General features: G+C 55.9%; 1 protein-coding gene across 6 annotated transcripts; it reads right to left on the reverse strand.

Moving 5' to 3' along the window:
- Positions 1-700: 700 nt before the first annotated feature.
- DPF1 (double PHD fingers 1) lies at positions 701-9,257 on the reverse strand. Of its 6 annotated transcripts, none has more exons than XR_008703855.1 (12): positions 9,054-9,257; positions 7,516-7,676; positions 7,333-7,440; positions 5,798-5,925; positions 5,438-5,527; positions 4,967-5,045; positions 4,653-4,784; positions 3,707-3,757; positions 3,495-3,614; positions 2,336-2,428; positions 1,667-1,748; positions 701-1,582 (listed from the first exon to the last, which is right to left on the reverse strand). XR_008703855.1 is itself a non-coding variant. In XM_055551727.1 (12 exons), the coding sequence occupies exons 1-12, from the start codon at positions 9,161-9,163 to the stop codon at positions 1,512-1,514; spliced, it is 1,275 nt and encodes a 424-aa protein (XP_055407702.1). In that variant the 5' UTR covers positions 9,164-9,257; the 3' UTR covers positions 701-1,511. The 6 variants fall into 6 exon arrangements, 4 of the variants coding, with proteins under 4 accessions (XP_055407702.1, XP_055407703.1, XP_055407705.1 ...); XR_008703854.1 differs by having other exon boundaries at positions 1,667-1,778; XM_055551727.1 differs by having other exon boundaries at positions 1,667-1,778; positions 2,336-2,448.
- Positions 9,258-18,104: the final 8,847 nt, after the last annotated feature.

The raw sequence follows: 18,104 nt of genomic DNA on the forward strand, positions 1-18,104 counted from the left end.
GGATGTCTGGGCCGAGGGTGAGGCCCTAGGCTGGTACCCCTGCTCCCTCCTGTAGCCCCGAGGGGAGGGTGTCTTCGCCTCTCCATCCCTTCCCTTCCCCCAGTCCCCAGCTTCCAGCCTCCCCCCTCACTGCTTCCCGATGCAGCTGCAGCAGTCGGTTGCCAGGGCAACCACAGCTGGCTGGGTGGGAGCCCCCTCTTCCCCATCCCCCCCTCTTCTTTCTCCTCCCCTCCACCCCATCCTCCCCTCTTCTCCTTTCCAGCGAGGCTGGGAGGAGCTGGGACAAAGCCAGAGAAAGGCGGGGGTGACGAGGGGAGCTGGGAGGGAGATGGAGGTAGGGGCCCCGCTCCAGCTGTTCACCTCGGTTGCTTCTCCCCTCGAGAGGCCCCATCTCCCCTTCTCGGCGACGCCCCAAAGCAGCCTGGAGAACGAAGCCGACGACGTAGGCAGAGGGGTCAGCCCCACTTTAATACACAGAACAAGTTAATTCACAGCAGAGGCAGGCAATAAAGGAGACTCGTTAACAAGGGGGGGTGGGCACGCCTGGATTGGGGGGGAGACTCCCCCAAGCCCACCACTTCCCCCACTTGCAGTCTCGATTTCCCTTTTTTTTTTTTAAACCCGAACAACAAACACACACAACCACAAGAAACAACCACGCCCCCTCGCGACCCGAAAGTGGCCAGCGAGGGTGGCAAGGGTGGGGCAGGGAGGGGAAGGGGGAGAATCTAGTCCGTTGCAAAGTCTGTGCTTCTCATTCCAGCAGACGCTGGGCAGGGGCCCGCCTTGCCCCACCGGCAACGGCCAGCCAAGGCCGGCAGGCACGGAGTGGGCACGGGCGGGCAGGGCTCTTGGGGAGGGAGCAGGAACGGAATTCAAAACCATGGTTCACGTCGTCATGCAGTATCCACGGTGGGCACCGAGAGGGGGCGAGGGGTGAACACCACACCCCCCGGCCCGGGGCACAAGGAGGGGATGGTGCCCGTCTTGGGTGGGGAGGTGGGACAGCTGCAACTCCAGGGGCTGGGGGGAGGGGCTGCCAGGCAGGACGCTGGCGTAGACTGGTGCCCAGTAGATGCGCTCAGCAGTGCCCCCTCCACCCAGCCAGACCTTATAGGACTCTTTGTTATATATTAATTTCTTTCTTTTTTTTTTAAGTTTTTGACTTTTTCTTTAGAAAAAGGCTTTGTCCATGCCCCCAGCCGGCATCCACCACCCCTCGTGCCCGCCTAGAGGCGGGGTATGGCTTTGAGGGGAGCAGAAGGCCCTGGTACCCATTTGCCAAGGGGGTGAGGAAGGAGGGAGGAGGGAGAGGACCCTGCTGGGCCCACCAACCCACAGGGCAAACATTCCACTTGCACAGAGGGGAGGGGGTGGCCCGGCCCCCTCTCTGGCTCCCCCCGCCCCTCCCACTGTGGGGCATTAAGGAAGGGGAGAGAGTGGAGGAGCTCCGAGAGGAGAGGCAGGTAGGCAGGCATCACCCCAGAGGTCCGGGCAAGCCCGAGCCAGGCCTAGGTGAGGGTGATGTAGGCAGACGCCTTCTCTTTCAGGTGCCGAAGACAGAGGTGACAACTCCAGCTCCCTGTGGGGCGGGCAGAGGCCAGGCAGCTGGGTCAGGCCTGGGCAGCGCTGCCCCCCCACCCCACGCCAGACCTCCTCCTCTCACCTTCTGGGGGCTCCGCCATGGGGGGACTCAGGCAGTACATGTGGTAACCCCGATCGCAGTCGTCACAAAACAGCAGCTGGTCCTGGGGGGTGAGACCCGCCCAGCTGGCACCCTGGGGGCACGGGCACCAGAAACCGGGGTGGGGGGCGGGGGCAGGGGCCAGGTCAAAGGGGCTGGGGGAGGTGGTCCTCTTGCAAGACACAAAGGGCTCTGAGAAGGTCATCTTTGCAAAACCCTCTGGGCCACACCAACCGCCCTTGAGGACCATCAGTTTGTGGTTTGTAGTTTGGGTTTTGTAGGATTCTGTGGGACACTGAAAATGACACTGAGATGGTCTGGAAGCCATGGGTTCAGGTCCCAGCAGAACCATGTCCCTAGCTGGGTGACCTCGGGCAAGTGTATTCCCCTCTCTGAGCGCAGTGTCTTCTCTGTGAAGTGGGAACAAGAGCACCTACCTCAGGGCGGTTGGGAGCACTCAGAGAGTGAAGAGTGTTAAGTGCCGGGTTCAATTAATGGCCACTAACAATAATAATAATACAGGTTAACTGGTATTCACCAGGGAGGGCGCTCCAGGGAAAGCCGTTAGGCCCAACTGGCAGAGGCAGCGGTGCCAGGTGGGGAGGCTGCCTGGGGGCAGGTCCCCGGGGGAGGGAGCGGACGGGTACTCACGTCGTTCTCCGAGGTGCCACACAGGCTGCAGGACTTGCACTCGATGCACTGCCAGCGGTACGTGCGCACGGCTGCCGTCATATTCACCGTGAACTGTAAACACGAGGGGTGTCCTGGGGGCCGAGGGGCAGGGATGCGGTTAGGGGCTGCCGTGCCCCCGGTGGCTGCTGACCCTGGGGAAGCCCCTGGGGGCTCAGTCCCCACCTCCTGGCTCACAAGGCCTGGCCCCGCCCAGCCCACGGTGCCCCATGCCCGTTCTGCAGGCAGCGCCGCCCTGGCCACCAGTCTCCTACCCGGCCACCATGGCAACCACACTCTGCTCCCCAGAACACCATGGCAACCGCATTCCATTACCCACGGTGCTGTGGCAACCACTTTCTACCACCCACAACACCGGGGCAGCCACGTTCTGTTAACCACTGTGCTGAGGCAGCCACATTCCATTAGCCACAGCAGAGTGGCCAACCCATTCCCTTAACCGCAGAACGTGGCAACCACAGTCTCCCAGCCACGATGCCATGGCAACCGCCTTCCACAGAGGGGTCCCCACACCCTGGTTCCCTGCAGCCCAAGCCCATTACACACGATGCCAAAGCAACCACAATGTTACCAACGTGACTGTGGAGCGTGTCAACCCTCTGGTTGTCTCACCACCCCAGTGCAGACCCCAGGCCACCACGACACCCAATCGCCATGACAACCGTATTTCACTACCCGTAATACCATGACAACCACAATTCATTAGCCCCCGTGCTAAGGCAACCACAGTCTCTTACCCACAAGTCCACCTTGGGAAACCACATTCTATTAACCACAACTCCCTGGCAAGCACCCTCTGTTGTCCACAGCATCCAGGCAGTGGCAATCCATTACCCGCTATCACAGCCCACTACCCCTGGTGTTTGGGCAGCCATCTTTCACTGTTCCCCATGCCGGACAGGCACGTGCCGGTGCCCACAATGCCATGACAACTGCGTGCATTGTTCCCAGAGCCTCCCTGACCCCACTGAGTTCCCCACAGTCCTCAGCAGTTGAGTCAGCTCTGTTCATCCACCAGGATGCTCTGTGTCCCCCCTCTTCTCTCTCCTCTGCTTCCTATCCTCCAGATCTGGAGTCTCTCCACCCCGGCCCCCAGAAGCCTCAGGTGGGGGGGCATCACCTGATCGCCCACAGTCAGCACAGGAGATGAGGTCCTCAGGACACCCTGTCTTCTTGGAGCCCCCCAGGCAGAAGTCGCAGTAGCCGTTGGGGATGACGGTGCCGTCAGGCGCCTTCTTGGCTGAAAGACAGCAGGCAGGGGTTGGCGGGGGCAGGAAGGGACCCTCAGTCCAAGGCTGCTACAGAAGTAGGGGTGGAGAGAGGCGTCCCTACCTGTGTGTTTCCTCTGTGACTCAGGGACCCAGGCCAATTCTTTGTAAAACTCTGGGGGTGGGGGGACAGAGAGAGGGGCTCTCACCACAGGCAAGGCTCCACCCTGCCCACGGCCTCAGCCCCAGGGGTGGACCCCTTGTCCAGGCATGGAGGAGGTGAGGAGAGGGAGCTGCTATCCCAAGCTGTGTCCAGCAGCAAAAGAGAGTTGCAGGGAGCCCAGGTAATTCTCATCAGGACCTTGCAACTCTCTGAGAACGACTGACAGGTCCTCTTTATTAGGTAAAAACTTGGCAGGTACAACTTTAGGAAAAGCCCCCTGCTTCCCCCACCCATATGCACTTCTGCCAGACAGCCACCCCCAACTAAGCCCCAACTAAATAAAAATTAGGTAGAGGCCACTGCCATGATCTGGTATGGAAACAGACTCTCAGAAGGAAAATTCTGAGCACAGAGGTGCCTGGGTGTGTAGTAGGGGTGGGATGAAGAGACTGCTCTCTCCCACTGAGGAATGGGTGGGAGGATGGTTCCTCCACTGGCAGAGCCTCTCCCCAAGCCTTCCCCCATCCCTCAGCTGTCAAGGTTGGCACTGGATTGGCATGGGCGGATGCCAAGGGTTCCCAGGCCACGGCCCCTGCCCCTTGGCCGAAGCTTAGCAGAGAAGGGAGGAAGGGAGGCAGGGAGGGAGGGGAATCATCTATCACCCCCCTCCCCAAGCTCTAATTGAAACAATAAATCAGACCCAGAAATATTACGCCCGGCCGGGAGCGAGGGAGAGATGGTTGGTTGCCATGGCAACCCCAGAGCCAGCATCCCCATGGTTGGTGGGGGGAGGGGACCGCTGAGCTGGAGATTTTCCAGAAATGTCTAATGTGCCCCCTCCCTCCCAGGCTCCTTAGCCCCCACTCCCAGGGCCCCTCACCACCCCACGCCCTGCCCGCCTGCTCACGTTTATGGTTGTTTTTCCGGTGGAAGGGCAGGGCGTGGCGTTCGGCGTTCTCCTCCCCCTCCTCCTCAGCCAGGTGGGTGTGGGTGTAGTGGTAGCTGAGCCCTGGCCGGTTCTTATACCGTTTCCCACAGACTGAAGAGTGAGCAGGGAGGGCCGGTCAGCCCTCCAGCCTCTGCCGCCTCCACCCTGGCCTCCAGGATCACACCTCCCCCCTCTGCCGGGGTCCAGAATGGGAGGGAAGGGGGCCAGTGAGGGGCAAGGTCTCTGGGTCCCACTCTCTCTCTCTCTCTTCCCCCCTCTTCAGAAGGACTCACTATCACAGACATACGGCTTGTCTCGGTCCTCCAGGGAAGCGGTGTCCTGGCGTTTCCGGAGCCCCCCGATGCCGTATGCCTGAGGGGACAGTCAGGAGTGAGTGGCCAAGAAAGGGAAGGAACTAAAAGAATTTTCACCATTTGGGCTTGAAAGCCCAATCACAGCTCTGCTACTTCCTAGCTGTGAGTCTAGAGTAACTCTCTTGACCTCTCAGAGGTTCCATTTTCTCATCTGTGCCACAGGTAGGAAGATTGCTCAAACCCACTGTACAATCTCTGTTTTGCAAATGGCTTAATACGCCCAAGCCTTAATTTCCTCATCTGTAAAATGGGTATAAAAATCCCCTACCCCTTCAGGCTGCTCTGAGAGTTAAATAAGGTAAAATTGGGGCAGGGTCTGAACACTGCACAAGCAATCAATGGAACCCGCCTTGAGGGGAAGGATGATGGGGGGAGGTTTGAGAGCGATACCTTTCCTTTGGCCCTGTTCTTCCTCCTGGGCATGTCATCCTCTGGGTCTTCCACTTCAAGATCATGAGGAAACTCCAGCAGTTGCTGTTTCTGGGCACCAGAAGAAGGGAGACTGGGGTCAAGAAACGGGGTATTGTTCTGCTTTGGGAGGTAGTTCTGAGCACAGCAAAGATCAGGAGTGGCAGGGCAAGTTAGGAGGTCTTCCCAAAAGAAGATGAAGTGTGGAGGGATGGAGACAGGAGGCTCAAGGTCCTAGGGAATCAGGGGAGATTTCAGAGCAGGAGCAAGATGGACCAGGAAACAGGCCGGTTGAGAGGGCAGCCAAAGCACCTGGACAGGTGGGGGGCTGGGCAGTCCTACCTGGCAGTCCATAATGGTCTCCTCCTCCTTCAGCTCTATCTTCTTCTCCCCTGTTTCAGCACACAGGAGAGCCTCAAGGACTGGCCCTTCAGGGAGGCCACCCTCCTTTTTCAGTGGTGCTTCACAGTCTGGGGACAAGACCACGGTAGGTAGGAGGGGGATCAGGTGAAGAACTTGTCCCTGGAGGACTCCTCAGATTGCCCAGGTTGGGGAATCATGCTCTTTTCTGGAGGAAAGAGGCTTTCCCACACTCAACCAGCAACAGATTCAAATACTCAACCGCCCATACCGCCCTCAATACTTCCACACATCCTAAGGATGCCCAGATCCCGGAGAAGACACAGTCAGACCATCAGAGACCATTGAACATATTCAGGGAGAAACATGGCTGGACCCTCCTATACAACTACATAATACAAGTGGGAGACCCACATCGACCCCCACAACTGGAGAGAACAGACATTCAAACAGGACACACATGGACATACACACAAGGGAGATACAGACAGATCATCTGAGACAGCCAGACACACGAAGGAAGAGAAACACCCAGACACTCAGATACACCCAGACTCACGGAGGAGACATAGCCAGACCCTTGGGCACACTCAGAGACACTCCAAAAGAGAACATTAGACCATCAGATAAACCCAGACCACATGGGGAAAACACAACCAAACCCTACCAAACACCTGAACATACTTAGGGGAGAGAGAGACACACCAGAGAATCACTCAGATGGATACTCAACACACAGGTGATACAGACAGTCCCTCTGGGACAATCAGACACACCCAGGAAGACAGAGCCAGATGGACACGCCAATACACCTGCCTGGACCCACACAGATCCTTGGTTATACCTGAGCAAGGGAAGAGAAACAGCCAGTGACTCTAACAGTACTGGGCACGTTTGAGAAGTGATAAAGCCAGACACTCAATGGAGCAGCAGACATGGGCAGAAATACACCTGATACTCCAAACAGACACTCAGGGACGAGATTCTCCCAGACATTCCAGAGCACCTGGTACTCAAAGGAAGAGAGACACTCAGGAACAGATAGACCAGACACACTTAAGAGGAAATAAGCCTGGAAACACCTGAAAAGAGACACAGACACCAAGACACGCTGTACTACAAATGGAAAAAGTTACAACCAGACACTCTGACACACCCAGACACACACTCAGACATCCACAGGAAAGAACAGGCAGATACTCTGATACATCCCAACCCACAAGGGAAGAGAAATACAAGGATGGGATACACCTGGACACACAAAACAGATACCACATTCTGTCCAGGAATACACCCGGGTCCAAGTAGAAGGTGCAGTCCAAAAAACTCAGGGAAAACTGGAGAGTCTCTGTACTACCCCCAGACACACACCAGCAGACACAGCCAGTCACTCAGACATGGGCCAGGAAGGAAATAAAGGCAGATGCTCAGACGCACGAGGGCATCAACACACTGATCAGCCAGTGGTGTGGGCACCCACAGGGGCCACCCCAGGCACAGGACGGAGCCCCACCTACCGATCTTGTACTCGCAGGGCCGGAGTCTGGGGTCTTCCAGGATGTTGAGCCTCCGTTTCTTTCTCCAACAGCGGGCCGGGTACGTATAGATCTGTCCGGGGGCCAAACCTGGAGTAAGAAGGGCGGTAAGAACGCGGCTGGGAAGCCGCCGCCCCGCCCCACCCCCGCCCTCCCGGCCGGTACCCGGGCCGCGGTGGGTCTTCTCCATCCAGATGTAGCAGTTGTTCTGGGCCACGCCGGTCTGCGAGTCGAGGAAGGGCAGGCGCAGGCTGCGCTCGGCGCACAGGCGCGCGTTGTAGCTGCGGCAGTGCTCGATGGCCTCGCGGTAGAAGTCCTCGCCTAGGCTGCGAGGGGCGGGTAAGCGGGCGGGCGGCTGTCAGCAAGGGCAGGCGCACCCGGTCGCCCAGCACCCCTCCCCCAGCCCACCCGTCGGGAATGGGTGGGCCGACTCCTCCAACCTCACCTCTCCCCTCCGGTTGGGACCCAGGAGCCCCCAACCCGGGACTCAAGCGGGCCTCGACCCAAGGAGTGGATACAATATAGAAACAGATAAAGATACACCAGGACACATCCATTCAGGCACATATCCAAATCCACAACACAAATGTATCACACATAGTCGCACAGGATTCACACACAAAGAGAGACATATCCCAAGACTCACAAAGGGAAAAACAGACACATCTCACATATGGGCACACACAAATATCTACTGAAAAACACAGATCTCTCAAGTTCCATAGTGTAGAAACAGATCACACACGTGTCCATGCACAAATATACATCACATATCCAAAGACACACAACATAAACAATCACCCACACAAAGACACACAACATGTAAACAGATTACACACCACAGACACTCACACTCACTCATGCATCCAAAGACACACACACAGGTACACAATGTTAAGAGAAAAAATGTTAAAACAAACTACCCATATAAGCACATACACACATTTCCAAATACACAACACAAATCACACACAATTCAGATACACTATACAAAGAAATCACACAGATTCACACAGGATACACACACACAGTCACAAAGATACACAATAATATAGAAACCAATATCTAAAATACCACATATTCAAATACACAAAGATACACACATACTCAATGTAGAAACAAATCCACCCATATTCACACAAAAATTTGCACATAGATACAGGAATACCTACATATCCAAAGACACAGAACACAAATGATGCACAGTTTCAAAGGACATGCACACACACTCAAAGACTCAAATATCCAAAGATATCTAGAGTAGAATAAAAGAAATCAAATACACATCCACACACATATCCAAAAAAAAAAAAAAAAAAAAAACCCACCAGAATCCGAACAAGTGACACACACTCCATATCCCAAGACAAAGGTACTGTGAGCTTCACTCAAGTTTACCAAGCTCCCCGCGCCCCTAGTCCATTTCACCTTTTCCCCAACCCCGGGGGTCTCAGGGCGGGACATGACCCCCTTTCCCGAAGAGGACTCGGAGTTCCGCACACTCTCCGCTCCTCCAAGAGCAGCGCGTCGGACACGGTTCTTGCCAGAGACCCACAGTCACACACACTCGCAACCCCGCACAGCCCGGCCCACGGTGACAGCCCCCCAGACACCCCATCGGCCCCACCCCCAGCCGCCACACACACACACGCCCGCGCGATCCGCCCGCGCTCCCTCCCCCGCCTCCCGCCGGCCCGCAGCACCTCAGGGGGCCGGGGATGACCGTGGCCATCTTGCTCCCCGGGTCCTGCCCCCAGCAGGTCCCCGCCGGGCCGGTCCTCCCAGCGCTCGGGCGGGCGCTGAGGCCGCCCATCCATTCATTCCCGGGGGGCGGGAGCACCGGGGCCACAGCCAATCAGGGCGGCGGGGCGGGCCCGCTCGGGCCATGCTGGGAGTGGTAGTTCCCCGCCTGGGGCTGGCGGGACCCCACCGGGAAGCCGGTCAGAGGTGGGGCCCGAGGCACGCATAGCCACTCACGCACGCTCACCCGTGCACACCTCGGAGTCTCGCACATGGGTCTACACTCACGCATGCACACCTGGGCTCGCACACACCCACACACGGCGGCTTACACACACATTCACACATATACTCACAGACTCCCACGCAGACTCACGCACACTCCCTCTCCCACACCTTCGCCCAGACTCGCATACATTTGCACTCACACAAACACTTGAGTGCCAGGAGACTTAGAGACACCGTACAGATGTCCACGCAAACGCCCCGCCAACGCATGGCTCCCTGACGCCGCCCCCTCCCCCAGTCCCTTCTAGCTCCAGAGAACCCTCTCGGTCCCCGGTCTCTGGTCACCGTCGGGGCTGTCTCTCTCACAGGGACCACGCCCGACTCAACCCCTTCCCAGGCCTGACAGCACCCGTGCTAATTAGGTGTGTGCTGTAGCCACACTTCATGGGTTCAAATCCTGACTCTGCCACTTGGTGGCCATGTGACCCTGGGCAAATAACTTAATCTTTCTGGGAATCAGTTTCCTGATCTGTAAAATAAGGATGATGCCTCACTGGATTATTGTGAGGATTAAATGAGTAAGTATTGGGGTGTGCATGCGTTAAATCGCTTCAGTGGTATCTGACTTTTTATGACCCTGTGGGCTGTAGCCCGCCAGGCTCCTCTGTCTGTGGGATTCTCCAGGCAAGAAGACTGGAGTGGGTTGCCATACCCTCCTCTAGGGGATCTTCCCAACCCAGGGACTGAACTCTTTATGTCTCCTGCATTGGCAGGAGTGTTCTTTACCACTAGTGCCACCTGGAAAGCCCTTAAATATTGGTAAATTGCTTCAAAAGGCACCTGACAGGGATTTCACTGTTGGTCCAGTAGTTGAGACTCTGCACTCTCACTGCAGGGGGCACAGGTTGGTTGGGGAACAAAGATCCCTTATGCCATGCAGTTTAGCAAACAAACAAACATAACAAAAGGTACCTGGCAGGTAGTAGGTGTTCAATAAATTCATTCATTCCACAAAGAGGACCTGATGTGCACTAAGATGTAAAATGGTGATAGCTAACCATTATTAGAAAGAATAACGCTTGACATATGTGTGTTAGTCACTCAGTCATGTCCGAATGTTTGCGACCCATGAACTGTAGCCCACTAGGCTCCTCTGTCCATGGGATTCTCCAGGCAAGAATACTGGAGTGGGTTGCCATTTCTTCCTCCAGGGGATCTTCCCAACCCAGGGATCAAACCTGAGTCTCCTGGATTGCAGGCAGATTCTTTACCCTCTGAGCCACCAGGGAAGCTTGGCATATAATAGATGCTTACAAAATCTTTGTTAAGAATAAATATACTGAGTAGCCACCAAGTGCAGGCACAGTTCTTTAACAGAGATTCAGCCGTCTGATCCTCCTAATGACCCACCAGGGTGATATTATCATTACCCCCAACCCATTTTCCCAGAGGAAGTAGAGTCGCATGCCGTCAGCCCCTGGTGTTTGCTTGAAGGTGAGACTAAGATAAGTGTTCACTCACCCAGATGTCTGTATCATGTGGGTCACCCCCTTCTTTCTGCCACTGTCACCCACACTGACTCCACTGTAAGGGATGCCCAGAGAGGAAGCTGACCTTTGGAGTCACAGCACTTGCCAAATCCCACTCACCCACACCAAACCCACACCCCCATCCAAAATTCCTGTTCAGGTTTGAGCCCTTGTATGGATAAAAAGGCCCACAAATGTCCTTATCTACCAGGGAGCTCTCCAGCAGATAGAAGAGACCTTAAAGCCCTCACCTCTTTTGTCTCTTGATGCTCCCACCTACCTCCCTAATGAGAGAGGCCCCCTCCAGGTCTTCCACACCCATAGTCACTTCTAAACACACACACACACACACACACACTTCCCTGGTGGTCCAGTGGTTTAGACTCCACACTCCCCAGTGCAGGGGTCATGAGTTCAATCCCTGGTCAAGGAACTAAGATCCTCCAGGCAGTAAGGCATGACCCCAAAACAAAAAACAAAATACACACACACACACACACACACACACACACCCCTCTAGTTTTAGACCCCTTCCACAGTCTCTCCCTGATCTCTCCCAGGTAAGGCCTTGACCTCCCTCTCCTCAAACCCCAAAAGCAGGGAGTGGGTCTCTGCTTCACATCTGGCCTAGAGCAGATGGCAAGGGGGTGAGGCACCTCACTCTGCATCACAGATCACACAGTACCACAGGGACACTGGCACCTCACAGTCACTTTAGCCTCCAGGTCCCCTACAGTGGCCACCCCAATCTCATCCACAGTGAGCCCTGTCCCCCACCCACCCACCAGCTCAGCTCCAAGAGCCCTTGCCACCTTCCTCTGTCACCTCCCACCAACCTCCAATACATCCTTACACTTGCTCCCCACACCTCTAGACTCAGGCACCTGCTCACCCCAGAACCTTGGCATCCGTTTTGCTCAGCTTGGAGCCTGAGTACAGAACACTCCATCAGCTCCCTGGAGGCCCTTGTCCACCAGTGCAATTTGGCCCACAGCTGACACCTAGAGAAGGGTCTCTCTCCCCTTTCTTACCCCTAGTCACCCTCACAGACCCCTCGGCTGCAGTCAAGCTCCCCTGTCCAAACAGTCCTCCTGTCCCCATCCCCCTGTGCCCTGTGTGGAAACCAGACCACAAGTGAAATCAATATTGATACTAAAACAGTAAAGAATCTGCCTCCAATGCAAGAGACCCGGGTTTGATCCCTGGGTCGGGAGGATTCCCTGGAGAAGGAAATGACAACCCACTCCAGTATCTTTGCCAGGAGAATTCCACGGACAGAGGAGCCTTGCGGGCTCCAGTCCATGGGGTCGCAAAGAGTCAGACACAGCTGACACTTTCACTACATTTAGTCAGAGACAGGCTCAGTACCAAGTGCTTTACAAACATCACAGCAGCAACCATGAGATAATAAGAACTGTAATGATGCTCCAATTCACAGATGGTAATGCTGAGGCTCAAGGTGGGGAGGTGGTTAGTGCTCAAGTTAGGGTTCCAATACAGGCAGTCAGAACCCTCCAGAGCCCATTCCTAAGGGGACTGGATTCTCTCAGGAGCCAGCCCCTTCCCTCCCCTCACCTCTTGTAGATCCCTCAGAAGGTGAGTGCAAAAAGGGCTACTGGCACTCCCACCCCCAAGCTTACTCAGGTCTTCAGGCCCCCCGCAATGGCTGCCCCACACCTACTCCAAGACGTCAAAGTGAGGAGGTCTGGATACCTATAGATCCACCAACCTGCACACGAGCCCTGTGCCAGCCAGTTTGAGGGTGTCCCTGATAGGGGTAACACGTCTGTGTTGAAGAATTAGAGCGAGAGGGAGGCAGAAGTGTCACCGTTACACACTGTCTCACGCCTACCTCAACCCCACACACGCCCTCCAAGCCGGCTTGGCTCTCCGCAAAGCTACACGTGTAGGCGCGAGCTTGTAAGGCCCGGCCCCCAACATGGCCCAACTCCCCCCACCATCAGAAACCTGAAGCTACTGGGGGCCTTAGGTCCGGGCACCCCAGGCACAGCCTTCCCGGAGGGCGGGGGCGGGGGGCGCCCCGAGCCCCTCCCCCACCCCAACCCCCAGTACCCGTAGCTCAAGGTCAAGGTGGCGGAGGCGAGAGGCTGGGGGGAGGGTGGGGGAGGTCGCCCCGGCCCCTTTGTGCGGCGCCACGGGCGTTCGCCCTTCGCCTCCTCCCCGCCAGGCCGGGGAGCGGGGGAGGGGAGGCCCGCGCGCGCCAGCCGGGGAGGGAGAGCCGGAGCGGCCGCGCGCCTGTCACTCCCAGCCCGCTGTCACCGTTGGGGAAGGGGGCGGGGAGCACTGGGACCCAGGAGTTCGGGATCCCGAGGAAGGAGCGAGAGAGACGGAAAGAGAGGGAAGAAGTGGAGAGAGCGAGGGCTGGCCAGGAGAGGAGAGGGCTGGGAGAGAGCGTAGGTTTGAACCCAGGCGTCCAGGATGCCAGCCGCGGGGCCCGAGAGGAAGCGAAGCTCGGAGGAGGCACGCGGACAGGGAGAAACGGAGGGAATCCCCGGAGACTGAGGGCGCTCCCAGCACCCTCTCCCGAGGCATCCGGTCCCCAAGGAGATAGGAGATGCTCTCATTACATGTGTACGGGCAGGGAGAGGCAGGGAGCCCACGGTCTAAACTGACCAGAGCGTCGGGGCTTTAGGTCCTGAAGACCCGGGAAGGAAAAAGAAAAGGGGGAGACAGCAGGGATCGAATCGGGGACCCCCGACGTCTCAGCTCCCACCCTGCGGACGCGCAGTCCGAGGTCCCCGGAGAAAGAGAGGGGAAAGAGAGAAAGATGCTTTTGAGGAGGTAGAGACCTGGGAGACTAGGGTCCGGACTTAGGCATTCGTACTCCAGCCCCAGGCAGGGGCAGACCCGGCGCGCCCAGAGACTCGGAGGAGGAGAAGGAAGCCCCTACCCCCACTCTGGGTGGGGAAACGGCCTCCACCACCCCCAGCCCGCGCCACATTCCTTCACTGACAGCGACAAAGAAGAGGCGCCCCCGCGACCCTGGAGTGGCTCCTGCCCCCAGCCCCAGGGGGGAGACAGGGGGTGGCGGCCCCCGCCGGGGGGACAGGGGAACAAGCTGGGGGCCCCATTCATCTACCATCCGCCCACTGCGTCCCCCTCCCCAGCGAGGGCGGGGGCGAGGTTCGGGTAGGGGGCGGATGGAGGGACGTGGACGGCGGGGACACTCACGACTTGAGCGGGTTCTGAATGGCGGTGGCCATGGCCCGCTCGGCTGGGCCGCCTCCGGCCCGGGGCGCCGCTGCCGCCGCGCGCGGGCCCAGCCCGGCCTGCGCCGCCCGCTCTGCCGCCCAGCGCGCTACGATTTCATTCATTCTTGGGGCTGCAGCGCCAGAGGAGCGGGGCGGGCCGGGGGCGGGGCTCGGCCAATCCCCGCACCTCCCGGCGCACGACGGGACGTGGAGTCTAGGGGCGCGCGGCGGCGCCCGAGGGCGCCCCTGTCCGGACTACACGTCCCAGGGGGCGTCGGGAGAACCGTGTGCCCATTGGCTACTGAGGATACAGGGCGGGGCTGGGCTCGTCCCAGAGCATCCTTTCCCTTCCCTGGAGTACTCCCTTCCCAGCTCCGGTTCTCCATCCTTCAAGAACCACGGGCGCGCGGGAATGGGTGGTCGCTGATTTCTGGGTCTCCCCTGGGTATGTGGATGACCCCAGGGTCTGTCGTGTATTCTTGTCTTTGCCTACTTCTCTGGGTGTCTCTTCTTTTGTAAGCCAGTCTGTAAACAAGCACAGGGGTTAATCAATGCCTTTGTTCATTTATTAAGTGACAGGCACTCTTCTAGGCACTGGGGAAACAGCATGAACAACAGACAGAATTGCTGCCCTCAAGGAGCTGAGCTGTGAGTGGAGAAAAACAGATGATAAACAAGCAAACAAGCTGTTAATTTTAGAGAGTGATAAGTGCTATAAAGAAAGTGGCTTCTCTGAGGAGGTGACATTTGAGCTGAGACCTGAGAAGCTGTCACCATGCAATACATAGAAGCAGGAAAACTTGGCAAGTTCAAAGATTATTGTGGAAAGCTAGTGTAAAAGAGTCGAGTGAGTGATGGGGGAGACAAGGTTAGCCAGAGAGCAAGGAACCAGATCATGTAGGCCCTTGTAGGCCATTATAAAGAAAATGGATTTTTGTTCCAAGTGCAATCAATCATCCTTGACTCTTCTTTTTTCACACACACCTCAAGTCCATCATCAAATCCTGTTATCTCCACATTCACAAATAGATCCAGAATCTACTCACCCTTCACCCTTCACAGCCTAGGACTCCCTCATCCCATCATCTTCCCCCTGGACAGTCCCTGCCTCTTCTCTCCAAGGTAGCCAGAGTGAACTGCCTAAAACAGCTGGCATCACCATGCTGTCTGGCTCAAAACTTCCAATGACTTCTTTCAAACTTGGAATAAAGTTCTAAGTCCTCACTATGTTCTCAGGGCCCCTACTTAAGCAGATCCCCAACCTCCATATCATCTCCTCTATTTATTTATTTAGGCTGTGCTGGGTCTTAGTTGCAGCTCCCAGGATCTTCGTTGTGTGGCATGCAAACTCTTAGTTGCAGCGTGCATGCTTGATCTAGTTCCCCAGCCAGGATGGAACCTGGCCCCCTTACATTAGGAGCACAGAGTCTTACCCTCTGGACCACCAGGGAAATCTCCCCACTACCCACCCCCCGACCCAGTTACATTTCTGATCTCATCTCCCTTCTTTTCCTTGACTAGCTTTGCTGACTCATGGGAAAAGACCCTGATGCTGGGAAAGATTGAAGGTGGGAGGAGAAGGGGACGACATGGTTGGATGGTTGGATGGCATCACCAACTTGATGGACATGAGTTTGAGTAAGCTCCGGGAGTTGGTGATGGACAGGGAAGCCTGGTGTTCTACAGTCCATGGGGTTACAAAGAGTTGGACACGACTGAGAAACTGAACTAACTAACTTTGCTCCAGCTGCACTGGCCTCCTCCTTATTCCTGGAACATTCCGGCCCCACTTCAGCCACAGGGCCTTTGCATTTGCTGTTCTCACTGCCTAGAGTGCTCCTCCCCCAGGCATCTTCATGGTTCCAACCCTGACTTTATTCAGGTTTCTAAATTAATGTCACTCCCTCAGAGACAACCTCAGCTAAAACGGCATCCCTGAGAAACTCTATGTCCTCTTAAAAGCTCCCCCCCCCACTCCCCGGGACTTCCATGGTGGTCCAGTGGCTAAAACTCCACTCTCCCAATGTAGGGAGTCTGGGTTTGATCCCTGGTCAGGGAACTAGATCCTGTATGCCAATCTTTGCCATACAGAAAAGACCTTGATGCTGGGAAAAACTGAGGGCGGGAGGAGAAGAGGACAAGAGAGGATGAGATGGTTGGATGGCATCACCGACTTGATGGGATGAGTTTCAGCATACTCCGGGAGATGGTGAAGGACAGGGAAGCCTGGCATGCTGCAGTCCATGGGGTCACAAAGAGTCGGACACAACTTAGTGACTGAACAACAAAATGCTGATTCTGTATTGCCGCAACTAAGATCTGGTGTAGCCACATAGATTAATATTTTTTTTTAAAAAGCTTTCTTTTTCTCCCAACACTTACAGTAATCCATCCTCATACTATAGACCTATTTACTTACTTGATTTATTGCCATCTCCACCCCTTTGAATACCAGCTCTATGAGGCAGAGGTTGTTATTTAATCTGCTGCTCTCTCCCCAGTGCCTAAAACAGGGCCTGAAAAATAGCAGGTGCTCAACAATTATTTGTTGAATAAATAAATGAATCAATTAGTCATTATGCTCCATGTCTCTCCCCACTGTCTGGCTCTGTGGAGCACAACCAGCAAGGACAGAGAGAGTCACGTGGGCTCCAGGCTGTGCCCTCCCACACACATAGACACTTCGACAATCTGAAGGGGACTAGGGTGGTGGCCAGGGTAGCAGTGGGGGGCATTGTTGAATTAAGACAACCTTCCCAGCAGAGGGTCTGGAGCTAAAGCTTCAAGGCAAAAAGAAAGGAGAAGTTCGTTTCTACAGAATCATGCCCTGTGTGGGCATGCAATGATGTGTTTGCACTATTTATTTATGTATCGGCTGCGCTGAATCTTCGTTGCTGTGCACAGGCTTGTCTTTAGTTGTGGCAAGTGAGGGCTACTCTCTGGTTTCAGAACATGGGCTCTAGAGCACAGGCTTGCTAGTTGTGGCAAACGGGCTTCGTTGCTCCATGGCTTGTGGGATCTTCCCCGACTGGGGATCAAACCCGTGTCCCCTGCATTGGCAGGCAGATTCTCAACCACTGGACCACCAGGGAAGGCCCAGCAATGAAATGTTTGATGGGTCTGCCCTAGGCTCTGCCTTAAGTTTGCAGTCCTGTCCAGTAACAGACCCCTCACTATAGAATGACAGCCAAGGGTGGGGGAAGCCCAGGCAGAGGGGTCAGGAGATACACAGGCTAGGGGAGCCCAGAGGAGGTTCCTGACCGAGTCTGGGGGTCAGGGAGGGCTTCTTGGAGGAGGTTTCAGGGAAATCTTTTAAGTCTTGACCCTCTGATCTCTCCAGACACAAGGCAAGTTCCTGTCCTGACCTCTTGTGTCCGTGATGCCTGATCTTCCTGTCACTCGAATCCTGATAACAAGCAATTTAATCACTTCTTTAATCACTTCTCCCAACCTGGAACCCAAAGATTTGACCACCAGAGGGCACTGTGGCTCCAGTTTTTGTCTGGGCAGGCTGTTCAGGAATCCTCAGACCCAGGAGGGACATTGTGGGGGGCAGTGGGACCAACCAGTGGACACATTGGTCCCCCTACTCTGAGCCTCAGACCCTGCCCAGGACTTGGTCATCAAAGTCAGAGCCCCTCCCTGCAAAAATTCCTGTGGAATCAATGTGTGTGTGCGTGATAAGTCACTTCAGTCGTTGCTGACTCTTTGCAACCCTATGGACCATAGCCGGCTAGGCTCCTCTGTTCATGGGATTCTCCAGGCAAGAATACTGCAGTGGGATGCCATGCCCTCCTCCAGGGGGTCTTCCTGACTCAGGGATCGAATCCACATCTCTTGTCTCCTGCATTGGCATGCAGGTTCTTTACCACAAGCGCCACCTGGGAATCAATAGGAGTCCCTCTGTCCCAGACCCCTGGGAGCCCAGTTTGGGCCTCTGAGGGAGCAACTTGCTTAACCTCCCTGATCCTTCTATTTTCCACTATTCTTCAGAGGGTACAGCCCTCCCCTAAGCTGCCCTTGGGATGTTCAGACATGACCCTTG

Source organism: Bubalus kerabau, chromosome 17 (assembly GCF_029407905.1).
Source record: "Bubalus kerabau isolate K-KA32 ecotype Philippines breed swamp buffalo chromosome 17, PCC_UOA_SB_1v2, whole genome shotgun sequence".
Taxonomy (NCBI): Eukaryota; Metazoa; Chordata; class Mammalia; order Artiodactyla; family Bovidae; genus Bubalus; species Bubalus kerabau.